This window comes from Melanaphis sacchari, unplaced genomic scaffold, assembly GCF_002803265.2.
Source record: "Melanaphis sacchari strain LSU unplaced genomic scaffold, SCAv2.0 Contig11_pilon_pilon, whole genome shotgun sequence".
Classification (NCBI taxonomy): domain Eukaryota; kingdom Metazoa; phylum Arthropoda; class Insecta; order Hemiptera; family Aphididae; genus Melanaphis; species Melanaphis sacchari.
This window is the reverse complement of record NW_020270469.1, coordinates 6,898,990-6,919,204: the sequence shown is the minus strand read 5'-3', so window position 1 is coordinate 6,919,204 and position 20,215 is coordinate 6,898,990. Positions and strand designations below refer to the sequence as shown.

General features: G+C 22.9%; 1 protein-coding gene across 5 annotated transcripts in view; it reads right to left on the bottom strand.

Annotated features, from left to right (window-relative positions):
• The window catches only part of LOC112604375 (calcitonin gene-related peptide type 1 receptor), a 155,615-nt gene that overhangs the window by 96,151 nt on the left and 39,249 nt on the right, over positions 1-20,215 (bottom strand). For all 5 annotated transcript variants that reach the window (XM_025353379.1, XM_025353384.1, XM_025353383.1 and 2 more), the window contains exons 3-4: positions 17,019-17,132; positions 15,078-15,184 (exon numbers count right to left, since the gene is read on the bottom strand). In XM_025353379.1, coding sequence (XP_025209164.1) covers positions 15,078-15,184; positions 17,019-17,132 — 221 coding nt within the window. The remainder of the gene's footprint in view (positions 1-15,077; positions 15,185-17,018; positions 17,133-20,215) is intronic.

Genomic DNA, 20,215 nt, shown 5'->3' with positions numbered 1-20,215 from the left:
AATTTTAGTCTGATTTCATTTTTAATTTAAGATTTTAATATTTTAGTTTTTATTCCATCTTATGATCTACTGTTTTATTCAGTTTTACGTAGCCAGTTTATAATTCTTAATTTTGCTGTCATTAGATCAGAGTATTTTGTTTGATTTTTTTTTCTCATGTTAACGGATTGGAATATTTTTAAAAATATATTACAGGTAGCATTTAATAAAAACTAATTTTGTGTGTTTTAAAATATTTTGATTATTGATACGTAAATTTTATTAACTATTAAAATATAATCTGTTTTTTTGATAAGATTATCTATTAAAAGATTAAGCCCATAGCAATACCTATTAATTATCCCATTTATCATTGTCAGTAAAAACGACAAGCAACCTTAATCATATAATACAGAAGGATAGGTTGATGTAACTGCCGATCATACATAATAAAGGTTATGAATTTATGAATAAGTAAAATTACCGTTCATTTAATATAGGCATATTTTACGTTTATCATTAAAAAATCTTGAAAAAATGAACCAGAACTTAAAAAAGAGTCCTAACATGTACTCTATATGGCTAAAGTTTCTAATTTATATAAACATTTTATCATTGTACTATATTCAAGGGCGGATTTAAGAATTTGCCACTCCTATCCTAAAAAATAACTTTTTTAATGCTAAATATCCTTAAACAAATTTATTTTATCAATAATATGAATTTTTTTTTTCATTTAAGTTAAGTTTAAAAAGAAAATATTTTGATTCAAGTATAAAATTGCTATTTATTTTTAAAAGTTAAAATACTTGTAAGAAAAACTTTATAAAATGAATAATTTACGCGTACGTATAGGTACCGGCGGATAGACAATTATCAAATAATTCAATTATGACCGGATAAATTTAGAGTCAAATGGTTAAATAAACGTTGTAATATCATAATATGCACGGTTAACCCGTACTAATTATGATCTTTATAAAGCAAACGTTTATATAATGTATAGTGCATTGTTTTCTGCAAATAATTAGATAAGCTATAATAGAGCCCAATCGTCATCGTCATCGACGAGTTCCCGGGAAAAAAAAAATGTTACTTAACTAAAAATAAACAAATACAAAATCCAAATACATCGTTCAAAGTGTTAAAATGATAAAATAAATTTAAAAAGATGTAAGTTTATTACGTAAAAACAAAATAAATATTCAATACAGTTTTGACACTATTAAAATATACACTATATGCGGCCTATGCGGCTACAGTGTCTTAAATCCACTCGTGACTCTATTGTCAAAGAAATTTAAAACAAAAGTAATATTCTCTAGCTTAACTATAATTGATAAAATCTCATCCCATGCTCAATGTTTGATATTTTGAAGATGTATGTTATTTTATAGGCATAATATTATATGTTCCAAATAAGAATTAAAACTATAACATAATGACAAATATTAATAGTATCAGTGTGTATCCATAAAAAAAAAAACATGTAAATATTTGAATTTTCGATAAAAAATATAAATGTAAACAATTACTTTTGGCAGAAAACAGTATATATAAGTATGTTAAACTTTTAATTCACAGACATTTATTACAAACAAATGGTATGTTTATAGAACCCTGGTGGTTTTTGACCGACAAATTTTAATCAGTAGGTATAACCTGCGAATTCAGGTGAGGTTGAGGTTGGATACGAGTTTATTACACAAATTTAGATGGAGGGTCGGTTAAAAAAGCATAAGCAATAAATTTTGATTAAAAATTAATCATGGCGACCCAATGATTTTTTTTTTTTTTGGAATAGCATAGTTTTATAACTTAACGTCAGTTAACTAAAGAACTATCAGTGAGTTGAGGCGGGAAATAAAATAAGAGAAAATACCATTTCTTTTACTCACCAGTCTTATTAGATTTTTTCTTGCAATTGACACCTCAAGATTAGTTTTCTATGGAATTCAATTTATCTAACAATGAAAGTTCTATAAATTTAAATTCAGCATTTTTTAATAAAAACCTTAATTATTATTAAATATTCAGTAGTGTACACATATAATTAGTGGTCAAAAACCAGTTGTTTTTAAAAATTGGTGAAATTGAATAATTAGTTTAATAGTTAATAATTATTCATGGTTAGATCTATTATTTATATACGTATATTAATAGGCAACAAACGTATTTTAAAATCATTAAAATTAATTTTAAAAACAAAATAAATATTTATTATTATCTTATTGATTTAGTCGAATTAAATATTAAACGAAAAATAGGAAGAATAGTAACTATATTCCTGTATTATTTATTGGGTTCTAAGTTTATTTTTCATGCGGGATATATGACATAAATCATCACAACTGCTCTTCTTCCTATGTATACTACTTCTGGCTATAATAAAAATATAAAATTGTCTGAAATTTATAAAACATAGGTATGAGTAAACGCATATTAAACACAGCTTAAATCTCAAAAAAATGTCTTATTTGATAAAATATTATTTTATTTATAATTTTATTCGATGCGATTTCTAAAACTTAACTTTAATTTTCAATCTTATATAATAGAATAATGTAATGGTATTTATTTTATTAATTTATGAATGTATAACTAATTTGTATAAAATATGTAAAATATTTATTATTTTACTAGTACCAAACATATAATTATAAAAATAGATTATTATTAAATTTAATAATATGAAAATACTAAACATAATATTTATACTATTCTTAAGAATTCAAACTTAAAACAAATAAAATTCTATAGAATTTAATAAAGTAACTAGGTAATAAATACTTAATTCAACTTAAATATATAGTTTACCGCTAAGTAATAATATGTTTAGACAAAAAAGTAACTCCGGAATTAATTTGATCCCATTCTTATTTAATTACGTTTTATTTAGCTAAGGACGTTTATATATAAATATAAATTAAAAACTTAATTATTATTTGATAAGAACGTGTTTACATGTTTTTAATACATTTAACCAGTTCATAGAAGTGTAATAAAAACGGTATTCCTGCACATGCTCAATGAATATACATTTTAACAGTAATCGATCGAAATGTTCAATATTTGAAGCTCTAATACTCTTATCGTAGTTACGTACTTGTCAAAGTTTCAGTGATAATTGACAAAGTTAATTTTCTACAAAATTATATTACCGCGATTACTGATTTTTATCACAAAATACTACTTTGATCATTGTACTTAATAAAATCCATGAATTAATTTATATAATTTAGTATTGCAATTAAAATTGGAATAATATTAAAAATAACAAAGATTTGGTATAATAAAAAAATATTTTTATTTATTTTTTTTTTTTTTGTTTATTAAATGTTTTATTCAATCTGTTACAAAATAAAAGAATATAAATTATTAAATAATAAACATAAAATCCTTTAGAGTTTTACACATAATTATAAATTGTGATTGAAGACAGGCGCTATAAAGGTTATTTATATTTTTTTTTAGTTAAACACTTTTTATGACAATAAAATCATAGAGTTCTTTTAAACTTTATTGCAGACTTAAAACTGAGCACTGATTTAGAATATTTTTTAGAGGTTGAAGTAGTTTTAGAAAAAACAGACGAATAAGCAATAAAATCAAAAAAAACATAAATTAACTATGGTCTTAATAAAATTCATGATATAAACTTTACTTTGACATTTATACATTATGATTATTTTTTGATTTATCTTTGCACTTGAATTTAAATAGATTAATCCGTTAATTTTAGCAGTTCACTCACTATCAGTATAAGAGATTTAAATTTTATCAATAGTTATATATATTTTGTGACAATAAATTTAAGCTAAACATTATCGGTATGATAAATTATTCGTAAGTTCAGAATTAAAATAAAAAGTATATCACATATTTGTTGTAAATTTAATAGAATAAACAAAATTAGCTTTATAAAATTTAACAGATTATTATAATAATATGTATTACAATAAAATATCATCCAAAATATCATTAGCACTATTTAAAAAATATGCGTGCTAACAACATTTAGGACAGTAGCATTATTAAATAATACTGCTAGAATGTCGTAATTAAAATCTTATTTTCTTTGGAAGCTTCGAGCCACAGAAATCGCATTAATATGGATGATTGTAATATACCCTAAAATACTCTAAGCCTAAAATTACTTTTCGAAAACGTAAACATATCAAATATATACGTACGAAAGTTTTGTTGTACTTTATAAATTACTGTAATGTCCAAAGAATGCCTTTAATGAGATGTAGAAACTTATCTAGTTCAGTTCACTAAGTATAAAGAAAATTACATACACAAGAAAAACAAAATGTACATCTAAGTCCAATTTTAAATTAAAGATAGCTATATAAAAAAAAAAAACATTGTTAAAAAATATGGTTTTAAATAAATAAAATTGTGGTTATTCAAAAGCGACCTCCGCAAATACAAGTATTAATATTAAAGACTTTTTTTTTTTATGTAAGAACACAAAATGAAATTCAATTTTGTATTCAAGAAATGATAATAAAATGGAATGTGTTAGGTTTAGATATTCATTATAATATTAAATACATTATACATTAGATAGACATGTAGTGATCTCAGAAAGCATAATAATGTTCTTGGTAATTTTTACTTTCGGTATGTAAGGAAAATTATTAAAACTTTATTTTTGATTATTAGAGTAGTTTGGTACTTATAGTTTTAGTAATACTGTAAAATACTTCTCTGGTATGATTACAATTTCTTAATAATTAATATTTTATGTTATAGTATTAATTAATAGTTAATAAACAACAAAGTTCGTTTGTTTATTTGTTATTGTTGTATAAAAAATATTTTGTATTAAAATAAACAAAAATGAAACATTTAAACTAAATATAATATTGAAATACATTAATTAATTAATGATATTAATGTTAAAAAAAATTTAAAAGAAAGCCCGCCACTATACTCCAACAATCTGAATCGGCAATAAATATTAAAAATATACACGCAAATTATCTAAAAATAATAAATTATATTTTACACGAGTTACCTTATGAATAATACTTAAAAAATAAATAAATAACATTCTTGTCATAAGTCTTTATGATCTAAAATATTTAAAATTAATAACATTGAACGTTTATTTGTTGTATAGTTATTTTTAAAGTGGAAATTTCAAATATAAATACCGTTAATGCTGATTTTCATATAAATTTATCTTCTAAAGATTTAATTGTATATTCGTATTGCTCGTTTAAATAAACAGCCAACCGAAAAAAATTGTTTTTTAGTTTTATTTTTCCTTTAATGAAACCGAAAGAAGTAAATATTCACAACAAGCACGTTATAAAAGGTTTTTTTTAATAAAACTCAAAATCTGAGTGGAAAGAGTAGTTCAGTTGATTTGCATATAATATGCTCCTTACTATATATTTTTTGTCGCAAACATTCTGACCTGTGTGCATATATAGGCCAACAAACGTACAAACAAATCACGTTTGATAAGATACGTTTATTCGGGCAAATTCTTGATCAAAATTGTTTTTAACATCAAAAGTTAAAAACAACTATAATATATTAAAATTAAATTCTGTACTTACTTGATGAAGTACATAAGAAAATAAAATCTCGTGACTAAAAAACTTAAAGTCTTTTATACAATATAAATATAAATTTGTATTGGGGTACTTTTATTAGACACCTAAGTGATAGCAATCTATTATTTAAGAACTGTATAATTTTTATTAATAATTATAAATAATAGTAACCGTTATAATTATTTTTTAATTAAATAAATATTAAACATTACAAATATTTGACTTGCTAATTACTTTTTACAACAAACTTAATTTTCCTATTTTTTAATTTTAATAGGTATATAGATTGTGTATGATATTCAATTCGTAATTACTTATTTATAATGTTATTATTATGAGTATACTCGTAATAGATAGGGTGAATAAATATGAGTAGTGTAAACATTTTTCACTAGAATTCTATTTCTATTCTCAAAACTTAAAATATAGCTGTTATATATAATAAAAAATGATTTGTTAAGTATTTAAATTATATATATAAAAATATTCAAAATAATATAAATAATAAATATAAAATACACGTGTGTTATAACTTTATAACATATAGTCATATGGATAACTTTAAAATAAAAAATAAATTAAGAGTTTGAGAAATATTGTAATAAGTTCTTATGCATTATTTAAACTACCTAATATATAAACAACATTTTATTACATAAAGCATAGAAAATTCATTATCTATTCTCCAAGTTAAGTACTGATTTAAATTTAATAATATGTTAGTATAATATAATTTACTAAGGATAGACATTAGACATATTTATTATTTAACTATCTGTTTCGTTAAAACAATAAAAACACGATACTATAAGTTGTTTTACATAATATAATGATTACAATTATTATACTTTATTAATATTAAAACTACACGTTTAATAATTGTGGTTGCAATAAGATAGCAACGTACAAAATAATAATATTAACAATATTTGCTGAGTGTTCAACTTAAATTTGAATGATATTAAAACAATACCAGGGAGTTTTTCTATGTTTATGGGTCTCAAGAGAAGGAACCCTTTAGAGCTACAGATCACTGATGACAGCGAAGAGATGAGGTTCAATTTTCTACAAGACGAGACCCCATAAAAAAAATATGCTCACGATATACGTGAGTTTCGCAGAAGTGATACCGTATTACATTTATGCTCTTTCATTATTCACCATGCGTGCTACTAAACTAGTAAGCTACTATGCTAGATATTTCATAGCACAGTAAATGTTATGCTTGGGTATACAATATTTTATTGTTATTATTATTATAGTATAAACTTCATAGACTACCATTTTTAGTTTTATTTAGCATGATGATCTGTTAGTCATGTGCTTGATGTTTTTTTAATAATTTAAATTTAATATATTGACGAAGAAAATGCAAACAGCAAAAGCATAGAAGTTCATCATACAGAACTATAATTTAAAAGAGTAATTATTATTTGCATTGCCTTTAAAATTTATTAAATAAGGATTCTTAAAAGTCCAAAATTCTAAATTTTAATAAATGATTATTACAGGATAAAAATTATATATATATATATATGTTACAATTAATGTGATCCTACCCGGACAATATGAAATTGTGAGCCACGATTTTTTTTTTTTTTTTTAAACTAATATTTTTACTTTTAATATAAATTAAAATTAATTATTACCTATTTATAATATTGATTTTTTTTTTTTTTATACAAACAAAGATCTTAATTTTATTCATATATCATAATATTACGAATATTTTGATGGAATAACAAAAAAAAAAAAAATAAAAAAAATATCAAATATTATCAAATTCTATTTCATTACGGCAAGCAGCCCGCTCCTTTTCTAATTTGGGAGGACTAGGATGTACTTTTATTCAGGGTTGCAAAACGAATAAATTCAAGTGTAGAAAAGCAGACAGACTATGCAATTCCAAGTGCCATGTTTCTAAATCTAGTACAAATAAATAAGTAGTAATAAAATTATAATTTATAATAAAATGATAATATTTGTTAATTGTTTTTGTTATTCCATCAAAATATTCGTAATATTATGATAAATGAATTAAGTTAATTATCATTGTTTTATAAAAAAAAATCGATACTATAAATAAGTAATAATACAATTTAATTTATAATAAAAATAAAAATAATATTATTTTGTTAAAAAAAAAAAAAAAAAAAAAATCATCGTGGCTCACAATTTCACATTGCCCGGGCAGGACCACATTGACTGGTATTCCACAATGCCCATAACATATATATATATATATATATATAGTATAATAAATAAGTTAGGTGCTATAAATATACATTTTTTTTAAAGAGAATTTTTATAAAAGAAAAAAAATTGCTTAGTACAACATCTAAAACAATATTAATTATTACCTATAGAATTTATCACTTAGTAAATAAAAACAATGGAAAAGTCCAAGCTACAAAACTACATAATATATTATTCAGTATTAGCTAATTAAATAAATTACATTTGAATATATTTAACAATCTATTTGCTATAAATTCGAGACAGAATTTTTATGTTACAGTTTTTAAGATTATTAATTAAACATTTTAAAACTTTTTATGGAAAATATATAAATTGATCTTAGAAACTAAATTCATCAAAAAAATGTCATAGAAAATATTTATTTGATTCGTGATCAAAATATTATCAAAACTTTATACAATACAGTTGAACGTCGATTATCCGCACTAATTAGTATCGAAAGATATGTAGATGAACAAACGACTAAAAATGTACAATGAATATGAATTTAAATATTTTATACAACTAAAAATAAATCCATTATACTGTATGTATAATAAATGAGTTTATGTGATAAAATACATATAAATTTATTGTTATTGTGATTTGTACGTAACATAATTAATTTAAATTTACATTTTCTTGGCAGATAATCGACGTTCTACTGTATATTTTTTTAACTGCATACTATATTGAATTTTTCATGAAATCAAATCATAACATAAACCAATATTGAGGTTTGAGATACTAATTGCGAAATACTAATTTGCTTTTGAGCTAACTTTTTAAAGAAAGATGAACTCTTAAGCTGTATTTAAAATATAAAATAACTATCTGTCAAAACATTTATATACTTACTTCATAAAGAGATTAAAAAAAAAAATATGTGTTCTTTTTTTATTTACTTTATTAAAACACCTATAATATCATTATTATTGAAAGTGTAGTTAAATAATTAACGATAAGTAAAATTAATTAAAATAAGTTTATTTATAATTAGTAATATTTTATATTGGATTTTTTTTTCCATATTATTTATGAAACATCTTTATTTATACTTGATAGGTAGTATAAAATATCAATATAATACAAATTATATATGCGAAATGTATATATATTCATTAATATAATTTACTACACTTTCATTAAAATGTTGAACCAAACTTTCTAAAATATTTATATAATTTACGAATTATACAACTTTTATACTGAACGGTTTTGTTGTTTGAGAATAACCCTAAAACCATTATTTTGGGACGAAAAACTAAAGTATAACTATGTATTTTCTACTTGAAATTCCCTAAACGGTACTATAGAGACATATATAGCACATACAAAAACTACATCTTTGTACAATTGATTTTGAAAAACAAACATCGCAGATTCCTATATTAGGTACTATAAATGCAAAATTTTAAATGTATGTTTAAAAAATATTTTTATAAAGCTTAAAATTGTGCATTTTTATATCTAATATATTTCTTAGTAAACGTAATAAATTAAATTATCATATACATTTTTAATTATAAGCGTTTAAAAATTGTAAATACATGGCTTATATTTTGAGTAAAATGAGATCTGCTTAGATTTGTTATCATGATTTATATTCATGATATTTTATCGTGACTTTTGAATAAGGAATTCATAATACAACAATATTCTATAAAGAAGTAAATGAAGTGCTACGAGTATCTGATGTGAAGTAGTTTGTATATCTCAAAGTATTTATTTATTTATTTTTTTTTTTTTTTTTTATGTTAAATTACTATAGTGAAAAAAAGTAAAAATATTACAATATATAAAATTTTGAAAAACTTTTTGAAATATACATAATATACAAAACAGTTTGGAAACATATTACAATACTGTTTGTAAAATATAATATGTATATATATTAAGTAATGATAGCAAAATTGCATTTAATAATTTTCTATATTTTTGTTGTATATAAATAACATATTTTATTTATACTCATGAATAAAATAGAAAATTCTATTCTCGACTCTTAATTAGTGAGTCGCGTACTCTTTCAAAGGATTAATATTTAGAGGTGTTATAGCTTTATCTATGTGGGTCCGTTTTTCCACCTTTTTTGCTATTTCTTTTGTTTCCATTTTATTGTAGACTATAGTGTAGTGTGAATATAATGTATAGTTTCATTCATACAGTTCCACTAAAAAAAAAAAAAATAAATAATAATAAACTGTCATATGAAACTTAAAAATAACCATAAACGAGTATAAAAGATCTTAAGTTCTGTTATTTAAGGATTTTATCAAATTTTCACCCAACTCGTAATTGTATAAGCAAAAAAAAAAAATAATAATAATAATAATAATAATATGAAATATAATATACTTAAAAATCACATTATCAATAATTATATTATTTTATGCATACATAATAATTAACAAGTATTTACTATTTTTTTTTTATCTAAATACCCTAATACCTTTCAATAAATCGTAATCTAATAATGCATAATACAGTCAAATTCGCTTATAACGATCTTCAAGGGACCAAGAGAATCTGATCGTTATAACCGAACTTCATTATATCCGGATTATAAAAATGTAATAACACATAAGATATAAAATCAACCAAATACATTGCTTGGAATCGTTTTACCCGGAATATCGTTGTAAACAGCATCGTTATAAGCAAATTCGACTGTATTATATGATCGATATATCCTATAAATCATAAAGGAAACAAATCTTAAAATTCTTACAATTATAGGATATATTTGTTTTATAAGATATTTATAGTGTTATTGATATACTAATAAAATATGTAAGTATACAATTAATAGACCAAAAATAAAAATAAATTTATTTTTAAGTTAATATATTGCATAAATATGTTATTTTTCTTTTTATTCATTTCAGTTTTCATACTAATACTATTATTTATATAGTTCATAATTATATAAATCACTATATCAATAAAATTAAGAGATGGTATTGACATAATAAAAAATAATAATAATAATAAAAGCACAGAATTTATAGCAAGGTATTGTTTTGTATTTAAATTTGGTGATTCAGTCACGTGCCTACAGTTATTGCAAGCACACGTATGTGCTCCGTGCTATCGTAATAAATTGTGCGTTAATCATGTCCCGTTCCGTTCTCGTAATTATTGTTTTACTTTATATCTACCTTATCTTATGATTATTCGTTTATTTAATAATTAATTAATCAAATTATATTATTAATATTGCGTGTCTATATACATAGTATACGGCGTTTTCTTATCCATACACCGTCGCAAGCGGTCTCGATAACTAGATTCGTTTCGACTTTATTAATATGTCGTTAACAAATAATATTCAAAATAAAACACCCATATCCAATATTTCAAATAATATGAATAAAAATAAAAATAACTACAGAAATTTAACATTTACATTGACTGATGACTCAAACGATGGTTATACTGTGCAAAAAAGTAAGCACTTATCAAACTTTTCATCCACTTCGCCAAACTTAACTAAAAATAAAAACAAAAAGTTATTTAAAACCACGAATTGTTTTGAACCCCTCAGTCCAGATGAACCTCCTGAAGAAATTTCAATAAATGATGTGTTTGTTCACAATAATAGTCATCTCAAACCTTCCTTTCCTATTTTTGTAAGAAGTGTGATTGATTATACAGAAATTTGCACAAAATGTATATACCTTATCGGTGTGGACAACTTTTTTCTGTAAATCATTTGCAGATCGGTTAAAAATTCAAACAGCCGACCTGGACTCATATAGAACCCTTCTTTAAATCAACCCTATAATTATGTACTCACTTGAGCTTAAGCCACCTCTGGTAAATTTACCATTTCAGATCCTAACTCTACATCTGACCTCAAAAATGTTCTTGTGAAGTTCTAATCAGTTATAAAACCTTTGATCTCTCTCCAAAATAAATTAATCTCAAAACTACTTAATAAAATATAAATGTCTACTAATAATATAACTAACAAATCTATAAAAATCCTTCAATTCAATGCAAATGTCTTAAAAAACCATATTAATAAACTCGATACTGTATTATACAAAAAGCGCACTTATCACTATAATATTCAACAAGTTTACACAGTTTTTGATGTCATATCTTAATCACTGGAAAAAAAAAAAACTCTACAGTATAAGCGCATTTCTGATACTTCTTAGGCTTTAATAGGGTACGGCCTCCTGTATAAATTAAAAAAGTTTCTTTATCTTACATATTTCGCCATTATTATGTCGTATCTCTCAGATCATCGCTTTCAAGTTTGTGTTGATGACGATTTTTCTTCCATAGCCAATATAACTTCTGGTGATTAGGTAATTTTATCTATACACTCTAATTCCTTCGTTATAACTCAAAATCTCCAATCTCACCACAATCTCATAGAAAAGGTAACTCCCAAAACGGTTAAAATGGAAATGGTGTTGTGACCTGTTAGCACCTAATACTAATTAATTAACTAAAAAAAAAAAAAAAAGTTGAAAATATCAAGTAAAAAAAAAGATAAAATAGCAAATTGAAAGTGTTACTAATGGCCAATGGGTGGCTGCTTTCCTCTAAAATTTCATGTGTTATGTATAAATGTTATTAAGATTATTATAATGTATTTTTTCTGAAATTTGTATAAAACTAATATGTATCACATCTAATTATTATGTCCAAGTGGTATATCTTGTAGATTAAACTTAAAAGTAAAAAAATAAAATAAAAAATTTGGTGATTAAGTGTTGTTTTTAAACATTGATATATAAGATTGAATTTTTTTTTAAACTTTCGATTATGATGGAAGGGAGTATAACGTTGATGTTGAATTTGATGGATATGCTTTGATCTGGGAGTTTAATAAATGGATTGAAAATCCCTGTATAAAGTATTTTAAAATGCTAGTAGTTAGCAAGATGTTTGACGATATAATATTATACACACTAAAGCACATGTGGCAGAGGTATAATAATGTTTTTCCAATGTTATGGTTGTGTGTTCTTCATAATATAGTATTAATTAACTCTCAATAAGGTACTGTAAAAGATGATCTACGTCATTTTTTCTATTTTTACACTAACACTATTGGCTGTTAAGGAAATTAACAGAAAATTTAAATATAATATTATGTCATAATATACTAACTAATTATACCTTTTACTGTTTACTACTATCTATGAATAAATTGATTTGATCACATATATTATTCTCCCCACAAAAATAGAATTATAATTATAACTTTAATAATCTGATAAATAATGTTAATAATCAATGTCCTTGTAGTAAATAAAATATGTATAATTATGTTTACATTTAAAAAAAAAAAAGGGCGTGTGTAAAAAGAGAAAATGTGTATTGTAATATTTTAGGTGCTATTCACTTTTAAGAGAACGCCAAAGTACCACGCCCATATTTGTTGTTTCCGCTTTACAAGTGCATAACTTGGAAAATTTAGAATTAAGCAGTGAGTTCACATTTAGCTTTGTCAGTTTTAATCCATGCGTGAATTGACCTAATATAAAACTTTTAAATCAACACTTCTGTGTTTGTGCGCTGTTTTTTACAATTTTTAAATTTTTAAACGAGCTGTGCACACACTTTTTTACTAAGTATAAATAATAATTTACCTAAAAATATAACCAACATGCAATCACGTAACATGTCCTCATTGCCAAATTTCATAATAGTTCTATTTTAATCTAATATTAAAACTAAAAAACTTAAGTCAACTATTAAGTGTACTTGTACGAATCATTCGACAAATTTAATATAGTTGTACCGTATACTAATATACACTACATATACCCTAAGATTAAGCTGGAAGTCAAAAGGAGACAAATTTCTTCCTAATACAGTTAAAACTTCATTAACAGAGTTATAAAATATATCTAATTATAATATTTTGAACTTTTCAGTTCTATTTCATTGAACGTATAACACACATGATGTCCTATGACACAGGAAAAGGAGAAATATAATCACTACAGTTGCAGTCTATTCATTGAAATATTTATAAGACATTTAAAATCTGGAAAGAGACTTTGTCAGTCTACATTACTGTTTTTACATTGACCCCTCCTAAAATAATTTCGAATTATTTAAAAAAAAATTAATGGATATAATATTCAAGAAAATTTGTTTCTATAACCAAATCTATATTCAAATAAAAGTATTTATTTATTAACAACATCTATTCGACTATTTATTTATTCATTATAAATTATATATACAAGCATACATATAGTTGTACAATCAATTTTTATGTAATTAATATGTTTCCTTATTCATGATATGTTTTACAAGGAGAGACATAAATTTTGTGCTTAAGTAGGTAATTCTGAAATATAATACTACTAGCATTTATAACAAACAAGGCAATTTATTGGCAGATTTTAAATGACGAGGGAGATAACTGTAACATATACAAGTTACTGGTGAACACTGCGATTTAGTTTAGTAATAAGAACACAGGAACATAAAGTATGACAATATAAATCATTGATATAGCCATCAGTCAAGTTTAGATTGTGACGTAGAGACAAATAGTCATCTCTATATTTTTAAGTAACATTAATTTTAAATTTGATTTAATATATGTATAATAACCTATCTTATAAATAAATCATAATATTTCAATTGCTTCAACTCATACTCCGCTATTCATGTGATCTTCAACAAGGTTACTCAGGTTATAAGTGTACTGTATAATATCATTGCTATTTAATCATATAATAAACCTTGTATACGTTGCTATATTGTTTATATTGTGTTAATCTAAGAACACTGGTCATAAGTTTCTAGAACCTGTAAAATATAACTTAGAAAACTTTATTTGTATCGATTCAACAACTCGTTTCTTAAGACCGGTCCGTGTAGTAAGAATAGCTAACCAACTACTTAACTGAATAGAATTAGGTATAAATATCGATAGGGCCACTTGGTTTGAATAAACAGGTAGGTTAGTTGCACCATCATACCAGTTTAATATCTTTTATTTTTAAATTACCCTTTATGCTCATTAATAATACGTTATTATACAATTAACAAAAATTATAAATACTCTATTTCTTTCAAAACACCAAAATACATAGTTTCGGAAAACAAAACAAAGTATTTATAATTTAAATATGAAATGTGTAAAAAAATTATGGCGTTATAATTATTTGGTGTCTAAAGTATCCCTACAATTATTTGTTACTCTAACCACAGTATATACCACAAATAATAGTTTATAATATATAGTATATAATATAGAATGGTTGATATAATAACTTTAGTTAGTAATATAAACTATAAACTTACATTGTAATCTTCATGGTTAATACAAGTTGTGTAATTGGACCAGACTGCACCTGATATTGGGTGCTTGAACCATGTAGCATTTTTATTACAAATCTTATAAGCAGTTCCTGGAATAAAATATATTGAATTATAATAGAGCACTGGAAATAAAATATGAGTTAACTAAAATATACTAACATAGAAATATATAAGTATTTAACTGTGTAGTTATCACTCGTTAAGTTAAATGATTTAATAACTCATAATCCTTAACACATCTTAACAAAGTCTAAAATATTAAAATTAATTAATAATTTATAATTAAGTTTACTAATGTTCACGAAATACGTACTATAAACAAACTTTTTTTTACGTCTATTAATAAAGGTTTTATTAAAATATATTAAACAAAAATAACATAAAACCAAACAAGTATATTATTATGTAATAATAACACAATTTAGTAAAATTATATCAATAACAACTAACAAGGGTACAAAATACAAACAAATAATGCATTACCTATTATTTATATAGAATTTTATAAATGAATATTTAATTTTTTCGTAAATTTGTAATTTAAAATATTTTAAAAAAAAAGTAGTTTATTGAAATAGTTTTAATACTACATTGATGATGTAAACAAATTATTCAGAATTTAAATGCATTATTATATTGTCAAGTTAAAGTGAAACATAATATAAGTATGCTGTATAAAAATTAAAGATATCTACTATAAAGTTATTATGACATACTCGTACATTGTACATATTACTTTGAAATGTGGATAAATAATAAACATAATCTTTTAGCTAAGTAATACTTACCACATATTATAATAGATACTATTAATAAAAGTATTAAATTAATTATGTTTCAAAGTTTAATATCGTAATTCAAAAACAATTAACTGTGGAAAGTAATAATTTATCTATTATAATATTATTATTTTTAACACGTAATGCAATTTTAAGTTATATTTATAGATTATAGATGATTTTTAGCATAATTAATAATAATTTTTTTATTGGCATTATACGAGTTATTTTAAAAAAAAAAAAAAAATAGATACCATATCTTACTAATATAAAAATTCATAACTAATGGTACCTAATATAAATTAATTAAGGTTAATTTATCAACTTGTCGTAAAATATCCGTATAACTACTAGAATTTGACAAACCATTTTTGTTAAGAATTGTTTTTTATATGGAATGATTGATTATAAATTCAAATGTGATATATTGATTACATTGCACTATACAATTAAGATGTATACCTTTTAATAAAAAACTATACAACAACCACTACCTCGTCTAATTTTTTTTTTTACACACCTATGTAGGCACTATTGCAAAAAAAAAAAATTTTAACAAGCAAATATTTAGGAAACGCATTAACATATTCATTTCTAAAGAAATTCATTAGGCGTTTAAAAAATAGTATTTCATCTGAAAAATATGATATTTTAAATTAATATTCCCTTGGAATTTGATTACATAAAATAAAAATAATAAAAAAACTATTTATATAATTAAATACACCGTAAAAAGACGAAAAACATTGTCAATTAAAAATAAATTATAATAATCAAATAATAAAATATACGAAGAATATTCATTTAATATTTATATTGAACTATCTCAAAGAGAAAAAATACTGATCCTTATTTCATAAAATATTTACAGGATTTAAATATCACATTAAAATTAATGAATAATATTATCAGAGACCAGGATTGATAGATTTTCAATAAAATTAATAACTTTATGTTTTTACTCTCAACGATGTAAAAATAAATATTATAATCATGACAAAAAAAAAAAAAAAAATTAATTTTCATATTATTATAAATACATAAATAAACGAACATTGTTATCTTTATCGTACCAAAAAAAAAAAAAAAATTGTACTCTTTAAAAATATCGTATAAGTGTTTAAAATAAACAAATAAAACTCACTCGTTGGATCAAATCCAGAAATGAATTCTGGACATGGTTGGTGAACGGTGACTCCGGCTTGTGTATCTGCCCAGCAAAGCCATCCATCAAACGTCCCCCGACAAAAATGTAAACCTGTCAAAAAAAAAAAATAAATAAATAAAAATAAAAATACTAACCTTAATCCTTTCACATAATTTAAGAGACTGAATGCAATACACGAGTATAGAATTTGGATACACAAACATTATGCATATTATATTATAATAAAAATATAAAATTACGTATTTAAAATCGTTTGATAAAACAATTAACACATTTAATAAAATACAATTTTAATACTTTAGATAGTTATAAATTAACTTAATTTACATGATAACACTTATAATTTTATTTTATTTGCAAAATAATTTATATTTATATTAGTGCCAATGATCGATAATATAGGTCATATAATATATTGTAATATGGTTTATACCTTAATAAAGTCGATTGGCAATTATTAATTTAAATTTAGACGTTTTAATTTAAAATGATAATCAATGTCACTCTAACCAAATTTTTAAATAATGAGTTTACAGTTATAATAGTTTCACACAATTTAAAGATTATATCTATGAATGAAAAGTAAAAAAAAAAAAAAAAAAAAAACGACAATAAAATATTAGTACCATTTCAATATGATAATTATAAATAATTTTTTAATACAAAATATAGTAAATAGTAACCTCCACAATAATTACTAAAAATATTAATTACATGTATTTTATTCAATAAAAAATGTATAGGTACAATATACAAAAAAAAATAAAATATTTTGTTGAAATTTATATTTTATATTGCCTGATTGTGTAATCTTTTAGGGAAATGTAGAATGGAAACGCTAATTATTATCAAAAACTAGTTTAGGAGCTAAGTTTCAAAGTGTTCCTACCCAATCCAAGCACTGCTTAATCTAAATCTAACGATGGATCGTACTCCAAATGCACGACGGCAATTTGTTTATTGTTTATTTTATCGTGAATAATATTCGAAAAACGCCAAAAATATCTACTTGAAACGATTTACAGTAATATATTACAATACATTTTAGATCCACCGTGACACTTGATAATTCCTGAGTGAATTACTAATACTTATATGTATATTATTAAAAAAAAAAAATCTGTCGAACATCACTTTAAAGTGTTACATTTTAATTACTTTTATGAAAGTAATTAGTGACAACTGATAAGTGATTAATGTTTATTTCAAAATCTCCAAAAGATCTCTGATTACCAATATAACTCCAGTTTTAAGAAAATAAAATAATAAATTCTTCTGGGAAAAGTGCTTAAATGGTTCAATTTATTCAGACTGCGGTGATCATAAGATTTATTGCAGTTTGAACCAGTAACGGTGTTTTAAACGTAAAATTATCAAAGTAACTAATCTGATAATAATTCAAGGTATGCGATTACTGATTAATAACTTTATTTTATACTAAGTTCTATTATTATTTGTTTTTGAATAGAATTAGACTCCTGAACAATAATATATACATTGTTTGATACTTCTATTAAATACTTTTTATATTACATAGAACATATTTAGGTCGGTAGAAAGAATTTGTTTATTATTGTAATTCAATTTTATTAATGCATAAATATAGTAATTGAATTTTATTAGACTCCATATTATTAATGTTAATTTCATCAAAATGCATAGAAATTCAAAATAAACGAAAATATAAATCATATAATTTTAATTGTAATTTTCAAATAAATAAATATAAAATACAGCATTCGATATTTTTTTGTGTGAATGTACCTCAGTTTATGGGAAAAGTAGTTTCGTTGTAGTTTGCTTAGTTGATAAATCCAACCAAGTTGGACATAGTTATTTTAAATCAAGTGTAATAAACTAACAATGATGAAATCAGTATATGTTTACTTTCATTTGAAAAAGTTTTACAACAAATGCACAAAATGTACGCCTAACTTAACATACTTTTTAAATTGATCAAATGAATAGTGAATGACTCCTTGGACTTTTTTTTGAGAAAATATTACTGTAAAAATAATACTAAAAGTGTACTTAAAATTCTGTTTCATATATATAACAATGACTAAAGTGAATGTTTTGAGTTTTTTCGGTTAATATTTTTAAAATTACAAAAATATAACAATAATTATTCGACACATTGCATTATTGTAGGATATACAATATTATGAAGTCCATCCTATTATAGACTAAAAAATTGAACACAAAATTAATTTGCTGTTATTTAGTAGTATTTTGAATAAGAGATACAAAGTGAAAAGGCAACTTCATGTACATTGCATTATTGTACTACATATATACATATATAGTACATCAATTTAATGTGTCAGTAACATATCAATAGCATGTGGTTTACTCGAGTTTCGAATTAATGGCTTTAGTCAATCTTTATGCAAACTTATACATGAACTTATTACGAAATAGATTTCTCAAGGTATTATTTCTTTTAAGTACAAATAATAAATTATGACAAACTGTATACCTATTTATTATTGTAAATTTAATATAATTACATAATAATTAATAACATGTCTTTGTATTTTAAGTAATTATTTTTTTAACGTTGTGTTGCTCAAATACATAAGAACCAAAATTATATTATAAAATTTAAGTTAGATTAACTAATATGTATATTACAATACGATTTATATATACATTGCAAACACACATATAAATTAAAATTATTCCCAATTAAATCATAATTTTTATGATACAATAAATTCATAATTTATAATGCTTAATGAGCATTACTTATACATCATAATTTTTAATACAAAAAATTGTACTTGTAATAAGCTCATAATACGAATTCAAAATTATAGATTACTATTTAATAAAAAAGACTAGGATTTATATGCATTCGTTTGCTATTTTTGTAGTGTCGATTTTGGTTAGTTGTATCCATAAATCATCATATGCTTTATTTTGCACAATTTAAGTATAATAATGCATATTGCATATTTAACTCAAAACATGTAAAATATATGTTTCATGGTAACTATCTATGTTTAAACGTAAATATATAATGTAAAAAGTTGGATACTGCAAAATTATATGGATTTATTTAAAGGTAAGAATTAACGAAGTTATTTATCAAACATAAAATGTAATTTTATTCTTCAACTTATTTTAAAATTATAAGATACATCTCTATCACTTAATGATAGTTCGATAAA